At 44.2% G+C, this 14774-nt stretch overlaps 1 protein-coding gene across 3 annotated transcripts in view; it reads right to left on the reverse strand.

The window, feature by feature from the left end:
- The window catches only part of GPNMB (glycoprotein nmb), a 30863-nt gene extending 26097 nt beyond the window's left edge, over window positions 1-4766 (reverse strand). The window contains exon 1 of one of the 3 annotated variants that reach the window (XM_026677992.2): window positions 4480-4766. In XM_026677992.2, the coding sequence (XP_026533777.1) occupies window positions 4480-4558 (79 nt within the window). In that variant the 5' untranslated portion in view covers window positions 4559-4766. The remainder of the gene's footprint in view (window positions 1-4479) is intronic. The other 2 variants (XM_087945883.1, XM_087945884.1) reach the window with 2 other exon arrangements.
- Window positions 4767-14774: the final 10008 nt, after the last annotated feature.

Here is a 14774-nt window from a genome sequence, read left to right on the forward strand (position 1 = left end):
CAGCGTTCCGTGTGCCTTCGACATTTAGTTATGCCGACCACATGACCACAGAGATGTCTTCATACAACACTGGCTCTTTCACTTTATAACAGAATGAGCACTGCCCCCTAGAGCCGGAAATGACTAGCACGTATATGCAAGGGGAACCTTTACCTTTACTAATATTCAAACATTTGAATTAACATTTATTTTTAAAAATTATTACTTTGTGCCATTATACGAGGGTTAATTAAAAAGTAATGCTTCCAATTTCACTAACAGATGCCAAGATGAATGCGTTAGAAGATCTGGCATGTTGAACATCTGTTCTTTCACTTCAGTCAATGGAAAGATGCTGTGAAAAAAGGTTGTGCTTGTGTTGCTTGTATGCTTTAAGCAACATCCTGCAATTGAAGTTTTGACGCCTGAAGTTTTGACGCCTCCAACTGAAATGCAGTGCAAATGCAGATTAAGGCAATTACTGTTTTTGATGTAACTACTCTGTGTCACTTTTATACTAAGTGTCTCTCACACACAAAAACATAAAGACGGTGAGTTGGAGATAATTGTTTTGTGTAATTAAGAACAAAATATATAATTTATAAATGCAACTAAAGAGTTTCACTTTAGACAAATGCTGATTAAAGAAAACTAATATCAATTAAACTACAATTAAGCTTGGCACTTAGGAGGAGCATGTGGGTCACATTACTGATGTTTTTTAATATCAGAAGTTTTGTGCCATATGAGTTCCTTGCATGCTGATGGCAGAGATTAAAGTTTCAAGAGTTTAAATTTACCAACAATTTTCATACTAGGAAAGGAGGGGAGGGTTTTCTTCACAGCCTCATGATAGCTAACCAAACTTGGGCTCGTCATAATTATCTAGAAATATTACCAAACCTATGCCTCAGCAGGAATCTCAACAACTTTAAGAGGTGTGGAAGTCCAACTCCCAAATTTCCCCAGTGTGCAAGCAATTCTCCCTCCCCACCAAATCTTAGAGTTCTAACATTTTGCATATAACAGCCCTTCATGTAACGAAATTGTCAAGCTCTTATATTATTCATAGATAAATAGTTTTTTAAAAAGAGTGCTCTTACTTTTATTGAAATATAGGATGTTTCATAAAATGGTTTTGTTTAAGCCTCAATAAGGAGAAAATAAGACTTTTTTTTTCTTATTATAAAAGTGTTGCAGTAAAATAAAAACTCATATGTCAGAATACACAAATTCTTTCCAGATGAAGAAAGGCTTAATTCATTCAACATGGCAAAATTAAGGTTATGTTGATGAATGTCAGAATTTTCCCTGACTTATTTTATTCAAAATATTTTTCATATACCATGTCCTGCATTCACCTTTTCCACAACCTTCCCTAAGAATGGGAAGCTGGAAACTGGATAAAAATTATCCAGATAGGTGGGATCCAGTGATGGTTTTTTTAAGGGGGAGGTGAACCCAGGTTTGCGTAAAAGCATCTGGAAATGTCCCCTCCTCTCATGACATATTAATCATGTCTGAACCTACCTGCTAGCCACCATCCTGAAGGCTTTCACCATCCAGAAGGAACAAGGATCTAGTTGACAGGTGGTGGCACTGACAACATCAAGAGCCCTGCCCACTTCATCGGGGCCAACTGAATCAAACTGTTCCCAAATAACAGGGCATCTCACATGGACTATCTCCATGCATGGAGTCTAACTGGAAACGAATCTGGCCGACTTTGTTCATCAAGTGCTGAACAAATTCTTCTGCCTGCCCTGCAAAAGATTGCCTGAGCCCCTGACCTAGGAGGGAATGGATGACCCAAAACAGGGCCTCCAAGTGGCACTCTGAGGATGCAATAAGAGCAGAGAAATACTGGTGTTTCACCACTCTTACTGCCACGAGGTAGGTCTTAATAGTAGTTCTAAGTCATGCCCCATCAGAGTCATCCCTTCCAGCGGCGCTCTACGTCTCTCTTGGCCCTTTTCAGAACCTGTAGCTCCTCTGTAAACCAGGGGGAGGGTTGGAAGCAATGAGTCAAGAGAAACCTGTCCAAAGCCATGGCTGCCACTGCAGTTTCAGCAGGACCGTGCAGCAACATTTCCAGATATCCCCCCAGTTCCCATCAGGGTCTATGAGTCACAGGGGTCAGACCATCCAAATGGGTTTAGCCTCCCTTTGGTGGGGGCCAGCATAGGAGAGCCTCATGGATTTCAGGGTGTGATATGACCATGATAAGGGGGATAATCTTACATTCCCCTCACCAGGTCACTTTGCCATTGCTCTGACAAAAACAAACAAACTCAAGACTGGCATGTGACCACTGTTTCGTGTCAGTCCAGATAATCTGGGATGGCTGCCATGGTGGCCATGAACTCCTGGGCTGCTTCTGAGGCTGCACCAGATTGAAGTCACCCAGAACCATAAGTCTGGGGAGCTTCAGCCCTGAGATGGTCTCCAGCAGTTCAGGCAAGGAGGTTGCTGCACAACAGAGAGGCTGGTATATTAGCAACAATCCCCTCTGATCTCATGAACCCGATTTTAGGAACAAGGTCTCATAACCAGAGCTCTGTGGAGCAAGGATCCTGAAAATCAATAAAGACTTTCTGATAACTACTGCCACTCCACCTCCCCTGCTTTGGGATCTTGGCTGATGCCAAACCTGAAATCCGGCTGGACACATCTCTGGGAGGGAAAACCTTCACTTCCAGTCTCAATAATGCATGCCAGGTTGGCTCGCTCCTCTTCAATAAGATCTTGAACAACCTGGTCATACTTGCATCATATCTCATACAAAGGAAGGCAAATCAAGATGCTTGCAGGTGAAGTTGACTCCTCCTATGAGCTTGTCAGCTGTCCAAATAAGCTACTGTTAAAGGAAAAAGGAGGTGGGCTTCTGTGCTATGTCAAGTCGTGCTTCCTGGAAAAGCATGTGAAATCAGCAATCTGGATAAGCCTTCAGATGAGCCCTGCTACAGCTCAGTATCAGCCTTAGCTAGAGTACCTGTAAGATGTCTATTTCTGGCTTTAGCAGGACAACTAGGTCTTGCTGATATTCTCTTATGAGTGAAAATAGGAGTTGGCTGAGAATAGCTCAAGTGTGCAGATTGCTACTTTGAAAGAATCAGAAAATGAAAATGTTCTTCATATAATCCGGACAAAATTTTAGCTTTTGGAGATTAATACTGTAAATGGAAAGTACACAGATTTCCATAAATATTTCTAGGGTTTCTGGAATGCATTCAGCCCATACATTTCTGGGCCAGACTCATGGTTATGAGGAAATGTGGTTTGAGGGTTAATTTGAAGAAGGCAGCATATATGACCTCAGATATGTCCTTAAGAGAGTAAAACATGTCAGATGATAATGCAAAAACAATGCCCCCATTACTTTTAACAGGAGTTAATAACTGCTTTTGGGGGAAGAAATTAAAAGTAAAGAAGAGGTCCAAGAATATGATTAACTCTTCCCTTTGATGTTTTTCCATTTCTTAAGTAATTTCTTAACCAGTAAAATTCAGAGTGCATGCTTGTCTTCCCAAAAAGTATTTCAAAGATGTAATGTGGCAAACTGTAATTTTTATGCAGTTTTGCATCTTAAAAATTTCCTTTGTCAAAGTGACCCGGCTTTGAAAATGTTTCACCATTATTTCTTGTACTGTGTAAAGTATTAAGAAGTATCTTAGTTTCTAAAGATCATGAAAGTATGGTGTTTTACTAATGCACTGCCAGGAAAAGAGGTAGCCATACAGTTTGAGACAGAGTAAGTTCTTGCAAGAGACAATATGATCCCAAAAGAAACACAGTTTTTGTGAGTAGTTATCTCTAGGAAAAATAAATAATTTGCCATACGTACATTCTTGGTCAGAGGTGTTTAATATGTCTGCAACTGGTACGATTACCATTACATATTCAGTTATGGTGAAGTGTCAGGATGCATAGAGAATGCAGCTTTGCAGAACACCACATGTATTCTGTAACATAGGATTCGTTTTGCTTCTCTTTTCTATTTCTCATTGAAAATACCTAACATAGAACACAACTCTCACTCTGAATAAACCAGGAATGAACAAAATATAAATATATATCTGTTTTACACATAGGACTTTAATATAAAAGCTAAAGGATGCTGAGAAGAAACTGTTTTGGACCATTTGTTCCAACATCTTATAACCTCTTACAGGTTTCCTCTGAAATGTCCTTCCTGATCTTAATAAGATCTTCTTCAACATAAACAAGTGTGTAGAATTATAGACCATCTTGTAGTGCAGTACAGTAGAAACAGAACAAAATTTTTACACTTCCTTTTCTTTAAATTTGGAGAATCTCTGCATTCTGAAGCAGAATCCCTCATTCCCAAATTGCACTTGATTCCTCCAAAGTTGTTTTAGAAGTGTAAATTAAGGGCAAACTTGCCATCATTTCTATATCTGATTCTCCCACTCAGAATTGGCAATTCTACAGCCAGTTTTCATATGGAGAAGAAAAAAGCAGAAAAAGCAAGGAACTCACGTTTGGAGGCTGTAGCACTCAGAACATGTTCACCAACAAGCAGGTATCCAAGAAGGAAGAATAGGCAAGTCCACTTCATCCTGAATAGATAGAGAAAGACACACACACTACAGAACTTGTATAACTTGACTTGATGTTCCTCTCAACTCTTCAAAGTAAGACTGGGATAAAATTTCCCTGTTCTCCTGCTCTCTTTGGTTAAATTAAGATCTTGGGGCTCATCATGTGATGGGCCTGGATTAAGAAGAAATGCATGATTTTGTTTTTTTCTGCCTCCCTCCCTCCCCCTGCAGCTCATGTGCTTATGAATCATTCCTCTCACTTTTAATATTCACTAAGGTTTTTATGCAACTCTGTTTAGCACTTTTGCCTTTCAGGAATTTCTGGTGCATGTTCGCACCTTTAACAGAGAAGCCATAATCCTGTATTGTCTGCTAATATTTTAATTCTTACAGTGATTCAAAGATGGACAGGTTCTACACTTTCCAAGAATGGTGTCTACAGAAAAGAGAGTAGCTGAGAATTACATGTGCTTCCAAGAGTTCTGTAACAGTGAAGTCAGGACTATCAAGGTAGGCTTTCATATTCCAGGACCAAATGCAATTCAAGCATATTATATATCAGTCCCATAGTAGAGCAGGAAAACTATGTTGGCCCTAGTTTTGCAGCTTGTAGAATCTTCCCTAAGGCAAGCAGGACATGAATCAAGCATTTGTAGTGGGGCAAAGGATTTGACAGATGAAAACGAGTGCCTTAAAGCTTAACGTTCCATTCGAAATTTTGAAAACTGATTCTGATTTTTTGTGTGTGTGTGTGGAATGCAGCTACTAAATAAGCCATGGAAATGTGAAGGAGATCCTCAAACAAAGTCACACACCCTTGCCCTTGAACATCAATTATCGAAGTCTGGTCTGAGGATCCCTCTGGGTCCCAGCCATTACAGGGAACTGTAAAGTCAAATATATATTTTAACATTTCTCAGTTTTATTTTCTAATATAATAAATACAGATAGATGTAACTCACATAAACCAAAGTTCTTTGGAGTCTTCAATCATTTTCAAGAATGTAAAAGGATCCTTTGAACAAAATGTTTTGAGAATTGCTACCCGAGAGAAACAAACCATTAGAATATGAATTGGTCTTTGTGTTCCTCCCATTTTCATGTGTGCGTTCCCTTTCTCAGTGTCTCACCTATTTTTTTAGAAACAGATGTTATTTTCATTTCATCTAAAAAGGTCTAAAAGCTTAAGTAGGCCGCCGATTTCCCTACTGTACCTAGCTAAATGCCATACTAGATTCAAGGTCACTAAACATGACACAAAATTGTGAGACACCCCTTTAACTAACTCTAATTTTAATCTGCTAACCCCAACCTGAAACAAGAACTCTTTATTCAACCTTTATCATGATGCTTTTAAAAAAACATTCTCAGACAGGAAACGCTTTTAAAGGTTTAATAGTTAAGTGTTGTAACTAGAAATCATCATTAGCTAGTGGCATAAATTGGGGAGGGGCATATATTACCTAAGAATAGGGAAAAAAATGTGGTGGCATGTTACAAATTTGAAACTATACACGGCCAGCTGTTTCCTATGCTCTCCCTACATAAAGCATACTTTCTTCCAGAGTTTAGATGGCGTTCACATGATTGCCAAGTGACTCATTCTTTTACCCTGGGAATCATCCAGTCTATTATCCTGTGTGTTGAATTTTAATTCCCATCAGCTGACAGCTGGCACAGGCAAAGCCTGCTGGGTTAATTCTGAGAATCCAACTTATCAGATGTTGGAAGTTATAACCCATCCCTCTCCTAGAAAAATGAAATATTTTAGGATATACTAAAAAGGCAGAATATTTCCCCTAAAAGAGAAGTAGAATCTCAGAGAGACAGAAACTCACCTCCCCACCTTTGTCAATGAGCCATTAAGGCCTGAGCCAATCTATTCTACATAACAAAGATCTACCTCCTCCAGGTAGAGGCATAATAGGAATTGCTCAAAGCCCTTTCATTACATCATCATCCAGCAAGGCTCAACCAAGCCTGGGATTCAGGACAGCCTTCAGAGTTACCCCTGCATAGTCCCATGGGAGTCTGACAACCAATCAGAATACCAACTCAAATTCAAATCCCAACAGAGGGCATAAAACTCAGGCACGCTCAGCATCTCTGCCCTTTTTTTCACTCAGGAGCTCCAAGTCATGTGATCCTGTCCACCATTAAACTATCTGCATGTTTCCAGTGTCTTTTCCCCCCACTTGGAACTGAACCCAGAAGGATATTTTCTTCCAACACAGAAGACTATTAGATCGAAGAAGGCTAAACGTTACAGCTCTTTCTTCACTGCCTTTGAATGTCATCTGTCACATGGTACACTCTACTAGCTTAACTATTAAAGACAATAGGCCTTCTCTTCCCAAAGAAGAGAAGGAAATTGGGCTCCTTTTATAAGTTAACAACAACAAGTCCTGTCATGCGGGAGCAAAATATGAGTCAACATCACAGCTTGACACAGTTAAATTTGATTAGCAAAGGTTTTCTTCTACCCCATCTCTGAGAATAACCTTGAAATAAGGTATCTGTCTTTCTGAATAAAACAAGTCAATCTTGTGTCACCTACTTCATTACCAAATCATTTGTTACCAAATATCCAGCTGAGCCCTCTACAACTTGTGTCCTCTCCAAATATTCCCAACATGCATCAGGCTTCATGCTGGACAACACATAAAGTATGTCGCCACACAAATTATATAAATTGAATTGCATAAATATTATTAAAATGTTTTGAAAGATGCTTATAGCTGAGAAACAGTTGATGCAGGGCGTTTACAAGATTTTTAGAGGTTCAGAGATAATATATGACTCTTCTCTTCAGTGTTGGAATTAAAAAAACATTCATACAATCATATATCTTAGTATTTCAATATTTCTATTTCAAGCACTGGAGTATTTAATTGCACAGCCATAGCAACTCTTCGTTATAATTAGAAGCCAAACTTCAGTCACAAGGTTTCAGGATCCAATCTGTGTTGGTCACGGGACCAGAGATTTTTTCTTCCAAGCTTTCAGATTGTCATACCCCACATCCTCAGGAACTTCTCTGTGTGCTTTGGACTGTCCTGTTATGATGTTTATATGATGCCTGTTGTGTGAAGGTTTTAAGATATAGATTGGGGTATTGATGGCTGCTATTAAGTTGTTGCTGTTGTTTCCTTGTGCTGCCCAGCCTTCTCCTTCTAAGTACTTGATAAAGTGGGGGTAAATCAACACACACACTGACAAGCGGCCTGTTTCCCAGGCTTCAATCACTTCCATGGCTGTTTTTGTGCCTGCTCGTCCAACAATCTCAGTATCTGCAGATTTGAATGTATGTCCTTGGGTATTGCAATATGAGGCTACCAAGAAAGGCTATGATCAGAGGATGTGATCGAAAGGAATTACATAACCAACAAGCAATCAGAGAAAGATGACAGGAATATGCAGAATAATTTTACACAAATGAAAAAGAGGCTGTAAGAGGAGAGAAGCTCACCTACCAGAAATGGAACCAGATCCCTTGGAGGAGGAAGTAGTGTGAGCATTTCAACTAGTTGCCTAACTGCAAAGTCCCAGAAGTTGATGGAATTCCTGCAGAGTTGCCGAAACCAGTGCCATTGAAAGCACTGGCAGTGCTTTGCCAAAGGTCACAAAAGAGGATCACATGACCCTGGGACACCTCAACCATCAATCATACATGCCGGTTGTCAAACAGCCAAATCTTGATCATGAACATGGGGATGCTGCAATGGTTGATCCCTAAACGGATGCTTGCAAGCCGAGAACTACCTGTATCTGGTAAAAACAGATATTTAATAGAAGAAATATTAATATTCTGGATGAGAATTTAAAGCCAGAAACAAATGAATAATGTTTAGAATAAAGCAATATTTACAGCCTATGCTACAGCTTTAAAAAACTTTTTTATATTAAAGTATAGGTTCAAATCTATTATGGAAATTAATACCTTTTAAAATTCTGGAAAGTAGATACAACAAAAGTAGACAAAAATAGGAAAATATTATTTCATTATATTTGTTAGGAAAAACACCAGCAATGCTTCTTATTCATTAAAATGTTCAGTGTGAACAAACAGCAACCATGAAAATCAAATTAAAAGCAAAATAATAATAAAAGGAAAAATAATTTAAAAAGGGGCAGAGATTATGACAAGTACCAAATGAGTAATATGCTAATAGAATTGAATTCCTGTTCAAAATGTATTAAATAATGAAATTCTTCCTGCACTAGACAATTCAGCCACCATGATTTGTTTCACTTCATATTATACTGAGTAGAAGAAAAATGTATTACAATCTGAAAGTCACAATTAAATTTGTTATTTGCTCCTTCCTGTACTTTTCTCAAATCCTGGAAATAAGTTGAACTGCAATCTCCAAAATTCCAAGGCAACTTAGCCTAGATGGAAATTCTGGGCATTGTAGTCTCAAACATGTAAACACAGCTCTTTGCCATAGCTCAGTATTTATGTTTTTGTTGAGAAGATATTCCACATTTTGTATGGGCAGAGTTGAGATAAATACTTCAATTACATAATGTTTAAAACTCCTACAAGGGCAAACTGGAAAAACCTCAGAAGGGGTAGAAAAGGAGACAGCAAAATAAGGTTGTGAATGATGAAAATTTTCATTCCTCTTGTAATATTGTCTGTTTTCCTCTTGTCTTTTTATAAATATGAATAACAAAACTGAACAATGAAATAATATTTTACTCTCAAATAAAATGTGATAGTAAATTAGGTAACTATAAAATGTATAACCATCATGAATCCATAGTTTGTAGTTATGCATTGGTAAAGAAATATTCATTTAGATAATAAAAAAAACTCTAATGGACTGCATACTTCTGTTTATCATTTGACCTATATTAAACCATCATGGTTTCTTTTGAGTGTTTTTAAAATAGTCAAGCTTCAAATCCCCCAGATTAGGATTGCAAATGGCTTGTGTTCATTTTTTTTGTCTGTCACTGTTCTGTACGATCCATTAGCATACTTGTAAACACCGCGCCCTGATTGGCCAGGGCGCACGGCGACCTGATTGGCCGAGCGAGCCGCACCGATTGGCCCGCTGCGAATCCCCGCGATTGGTAAAAACTAATCGCGGGAGATTCAAAGCGGTGCCATTGGCTTCGCCCATTGCGGCCAGAGAATATAAGCCGCCGCCAATCTCCTGAACCCCGAGTCGATCTCGGGACCTAATAAAGAGCTGAAAACGGTCACTGACTCCCGAGCCTTCTTTCCAACGGCGAACTTAACACTGGCGACGAAGGTGGGATTGCGGAACTGATACCCACCGAGCACGTGGCACCAAGGGACACAAGATCGACGAGATGGCCAGCATCGCACCGCCCGCACCCTTTAACCAAGCTACTGAGGACTGGGAATCGTACATTGATCGGTTCCTGATGTTCTTAGAAAGTAGCAACCTCAAGGATGCAAATGGGCAGAAAAAAAGGGCCGTCTTCCTGACACACTGCGGGCCCGCAGTGTTTAAAATGGCAAAAGTCCTCGCAAAACCCGAGGACGTGAAGGCGATGGACTGGACCGACCTCGAACCGCTGCTACGAAGCCACTATGCTCCCGCCGTGCCCACCCTCATCAGGCGGCACGACTCCTACCGGCGAGACCAGCAACCGGGTGAGAGCATTAGTGATTTCGTGGCAGACCTGCGAAACCTGGGAGGCATGTGCGGTTTCACAGACATGGACGAGGCATTACGAGATCGCGTCGTCCTCGGGCTCAGGGACCCTGTCCTACAAAGTCGGCTGATGGCAAAGGGCGACATCTCCCTCACAGACGCTCTTGCCGAAGCCACCGCAGCCGAGGCGACCCGGAATTCAGCGGCCCAAATGCGGAGACCAGACACCGGGGACCGAGCCACGACCTCCGAGGCGACCCCGACGGCCGAGACGCATCCAGAAGCAAGCTGCCGAGCGACCACCACTACCCACCATGGCGACCTCGACTCCGTTTCCGACACCACGGACGAAGAGGAGGACATCCATCGACTCCAAACAGAACGAGACTGGCGCGAACGGCGGAGTCGTAAGTCGGGACTCCAATGTGCCGGGTGCGGAGGCGACCATCCCCGATCGGAGTGCCGGTTTTTCGACGCGATCTGCCGGTAGTGCGACAAGAGAGGCCACATTACCCGAGTCTGCCGACTCAAGAAAGCTTACAGCCCCCGACAGCGAGACAACAGCGGCCGGAGATGGGACAGCACCCCCCCCAGGACAAGGGACTGCCAAACCGAGAGTCGTTGGAACTGGGACGGACGGGGCCGACGGAACGGCGAGAACCAACAGAGAGAGGAGACCCACCAGACGGTCGTCATCGGCTACTCATCGAGCACTGACGCCTGAAAGGTATACGTGGAGGTGGGCATCGAGGGCAAGCCATGCAAGATGGAGGTGGACTCCGGGTCCTACCTCTCCATGGTTGCATGGCGGGAAATCAAGCGCCTGGTGCCCGCCATCCACAAAAGAGGGCTGGAAAGCCAGAAGTTAATCCTAAAGGACTACCAGGGGAACCGCATCCCCATAGTCGGAACAGGACACTTTGAAGTTACATTCAAGGGGCGCACAGCAAGGCTTCCCCTGACAGTCGTGGACAGAGACCGACCCAGCCTTTTGGGACTACAGTGGTTCGCGCCGCTCGGGATCGAAGTAACGGGCATCGACCACGTCGCAGAGGCAGACTGGGAGGAACAACTCGCGAGGACTTCCAGGAAGTGTTCGACGGCACCCTAGGCAAGTACCGAGGGCCCCATATCTCCTTCATCTTAGACCCCAGCGTTCCCCCGATACGCCTAAAACCACGGCAGGTACCTTTTGCACTCCGGCCCAAGATCGACGAGCAGATAGACAAGCTCATCAAACAGGGGGTCCTAGAGCCAACCGATCATGCCCGGTGGGAAACCCCATAGTCACCCCAGTCAAGCCCGATGGGTTGGTGAGAATCTGCGGGGACTATAAGGCCACCCTAAACTGTGTCTTACAACAAAGCGCCTACCCCGTCCCAGTAGTGCAGCACCTTCTACACTCACTGGGGGGAGGCAAGGTCTTCGCGAAACTCGACCTGGCGCAAGCCTACCAACAGTTACCGGTCGACGTGGAAACCACCGAGGCGCAGACCATAGTGACCCACCGGGGGGCTTTTCGCTGCAAGAGGCTCCAGTTTGGAGTCAGCGTAGCACCGGGAATTTTCCAAAGCCTCATGGAGAGACTCCTGCAAGGAATCAAGGGGGTGGTGCCCTATTTCGACGACATGTTGGTGTCAGCAGCCAACCAAAAAGAACTGGAGGGTCGCCTGAGGGAGGTACTACAAAAATTCAAAGACGCGGGGCTAAAAGTCAAAAAGGAAAAATGCCAGTTGCATACCGAGAGGGTCGAGTTCCTAGGATACCTCCTAGACTGGCACGGAATTCACCAACCGAAAAAAAGATCAGAGTCATCAAAGAAGCCCCCAGACCAAGGAATAAAATGGAACTGCAGGCGTTTCTCGGGCTGATTAACTTCTATAATGTTTTCCTACCACAGAAGGCAACCGCAGCGGAACCGTTGCATAGGCTGCTGGATAAAACAGCAACCTGGACCTGGGGGAAATGAGAGGAAGCCGCCTTCAACCAAACCAAGGACCTGCTCACATCAGATGCCGTCCTCATCCAGTACAACGAGACCCTCCCATTGACAGTCATGTGTGACGCATCACCATTCGGGATCGGGGCGATCCTCAGCCACACACTCCCGAACGGAAACGAAGCACCCATCGCCTTTTACTCGAGAACCCTATCAAAGCCGGAAAGGAACTATAGCCAACTCGACAAGGAAGCCCTGGTAATCATCGCTGCCGTCAAAAGGTTCCACGAGTATCTCTACGGCAGGACATTCACCATCATCACAGACCACAAACCGCTATTGGGCATCCTGGCAGGAAACAAGGCCACCCCAAACATTCTATCTCCAAGAATGACAAGGTGGTCTGAATTCCTCGCTGCCTACAGTTACCGGCTGACCCATCGACCCGGCAAAACAATCACACACGCAGACGCCTTGAGCCACACCCCATTACCTGACCTGGACGCCGACCCAGCACCCACAGCATCCACCCTGAGCATCGAGGCCATACCCAACCTCCCCCTAACCGCGTCAGACATTGCCCACGAAACAAATAAAGACAAACGTCTGGCGCGGGTGTTGCAATGGGTGGAGAAAGGGTGGCCGGAAAAAGAGGACCTTCAGGAACAAACAAACGGAACTTTCCACCCAAAAGGGTTGTATACTATGGGGGACAGGGTTGTCATCCCGGAAAAATTACAAAAAAGGTTCTTGGACTTGTTACACGAGGGGCACCCGGGCATCGTCAGGTCAAAAGCCCTGGCCAGAAGCTACGCATGGTGGCCAGGGATGGACAAAAAATCGAAGCCTGGGTGGCAAACTGTAAGCAATGCCAAGAATCCAGGCCAAGCCCACCCGCCGCCCCAGTCCTGGAATGGGAAACCCCCAGGGGACCATGGTCCAGGATACACATAGATTTCGCCGGACCCACAAAAGGACACACATTCCTCATAACGGTAGACGCTTACTCCAATTGGCTGGAGGTAAGCAACATGAGAACTACCACCACCGAGGCCGTCATCAAAGAACTAAACAGACTATTCTCAACCCATGGCCTCCCAGATGTAATTGTGTCAGAAAACGGGCCACAGTTCACTGCACTGGAATTCGAAAAATTCCTAGTGGAGCGGGAATACGGCACGCCCTGACAGCGCCCGGCACATCCGGCGGCGAATGGTAGGGCGGAACGAATGGTCCAATTCACCAAAAAAACAATTCAAAAAATTGAAAACGGGGACATGCAAGAGAAAATAAATAAACTACTTCTTATCCAACACATAACACCTAACACAACGACCAACAAGAGCCCCGTAGAGCTACTAATGGGGAGGAAACTAAGATCCCCCCTAGATAGGCTGCACCCCACGTACAACCCCGAAAAACCCACCGACTCATCAAGCAGGTACCGAACATTTGCACCAGGAGACGCGGTATACGCAAAAAACCTTAGAGGGGACCCCCTCTGGATACCGGCAACGATAACCCAGGCAACAGGTCCACGCTCGTACCGGCTACAAACAACCGACGGACGAGCATGGAAACGACACATCGATCAAATAAGATCGAGAACAACCACGGGAAACACAACCGACATGCAAACAGACAGAGACATAAACCCAGAAAGGGAAAAAAAACCCAGCACCAACCAAGAGGGGAGGGAAAGCCCCAGGAACCAACCGCAACCAGAAAGAAACCAGGAATACTCACCAACCGAAGCAGAAATAGACAGCCAGCTCGAAGCCTCGCCAGGAAGAAACAGCCAAGCCAGCTCAACCAGCCTAGAAAGACCGGGCAGGAGCGGCAACACCAGCAGCTTGACCAGCCTGGGTAGACCGGGAGGAAGCTGTGATGAAAGGCCCGGCTCACCCTTCCAGGCGGTTCCATCTACGAGGTAGAGAGCAGCACAGAACCCGACCGAACCGCCTGAAGGCCAGACATCAACTAACCTGCGCAGGTCAAGTAGGCAAGTACGGAGCCCCGCCTACTTGCGGGACTACGTCACGTGGGACCGTACCAAGAGGGGAGGGGTGTTCTGTACGATCCATTAGCATACTTGTAAACACCGCGCCTGATTGGCCAGGGCGCACGGCGACCTGATTGGCCGAGCGAGCCGCACCGATTGGCCGCTACGAATCCCCGCGATTGGTGGAAACTAATCGCGGGAGATTCAAAGCGGTGCCATTAGCGCGTGCCGCCCGCGGCCAGAGAATATAAGCCGCCGTCGATCTCCTGAACCCTGAGTCGATCTCGGGACCTAATAAAGAGCTGAAAACGGTCACTGACTCCCGAGCTTTCTTTCCAACGGCGAACTTAACAGTCACAAATGTAAATCCATTTTTTTGCCTAATCAATTGATGCAGTAGCCTTGTTGTGATTGTATAATAAGAACATAAATTTGCACAATGTCAATCACCTGAGTGATAATTTAACCCTTACCTAGCTTTAACACTAAAACCATGGGGGGGGGGGGGATGAGGTAGCCAAAATAAGCAGATGTAATCAATTGGTGCTGAAATTCACGAGCAGACAAAAGCTTTCCTGTGGGCAAATTTGCAAGAGTCCTATGCATCTTCAATAAAATGCCTTATCTGGTACCTTCCAAATATGTTGGGATTAAAACAC

Source organism: Notechis scutatus, chromosome Z (genome assembly GCF_049901735.1).
Source record: "Notechis scutatus isolate UNSWTSFEM ecotype Mainland chromosome Z, rNotScu1.2, whole genome shotgun sequence".
Lineage (NCBI taxonomy): Eukaryota > Metazoa > Chordata > Lepidosauria > Squamata > Elapidae > Notechis > Notechis scutatus.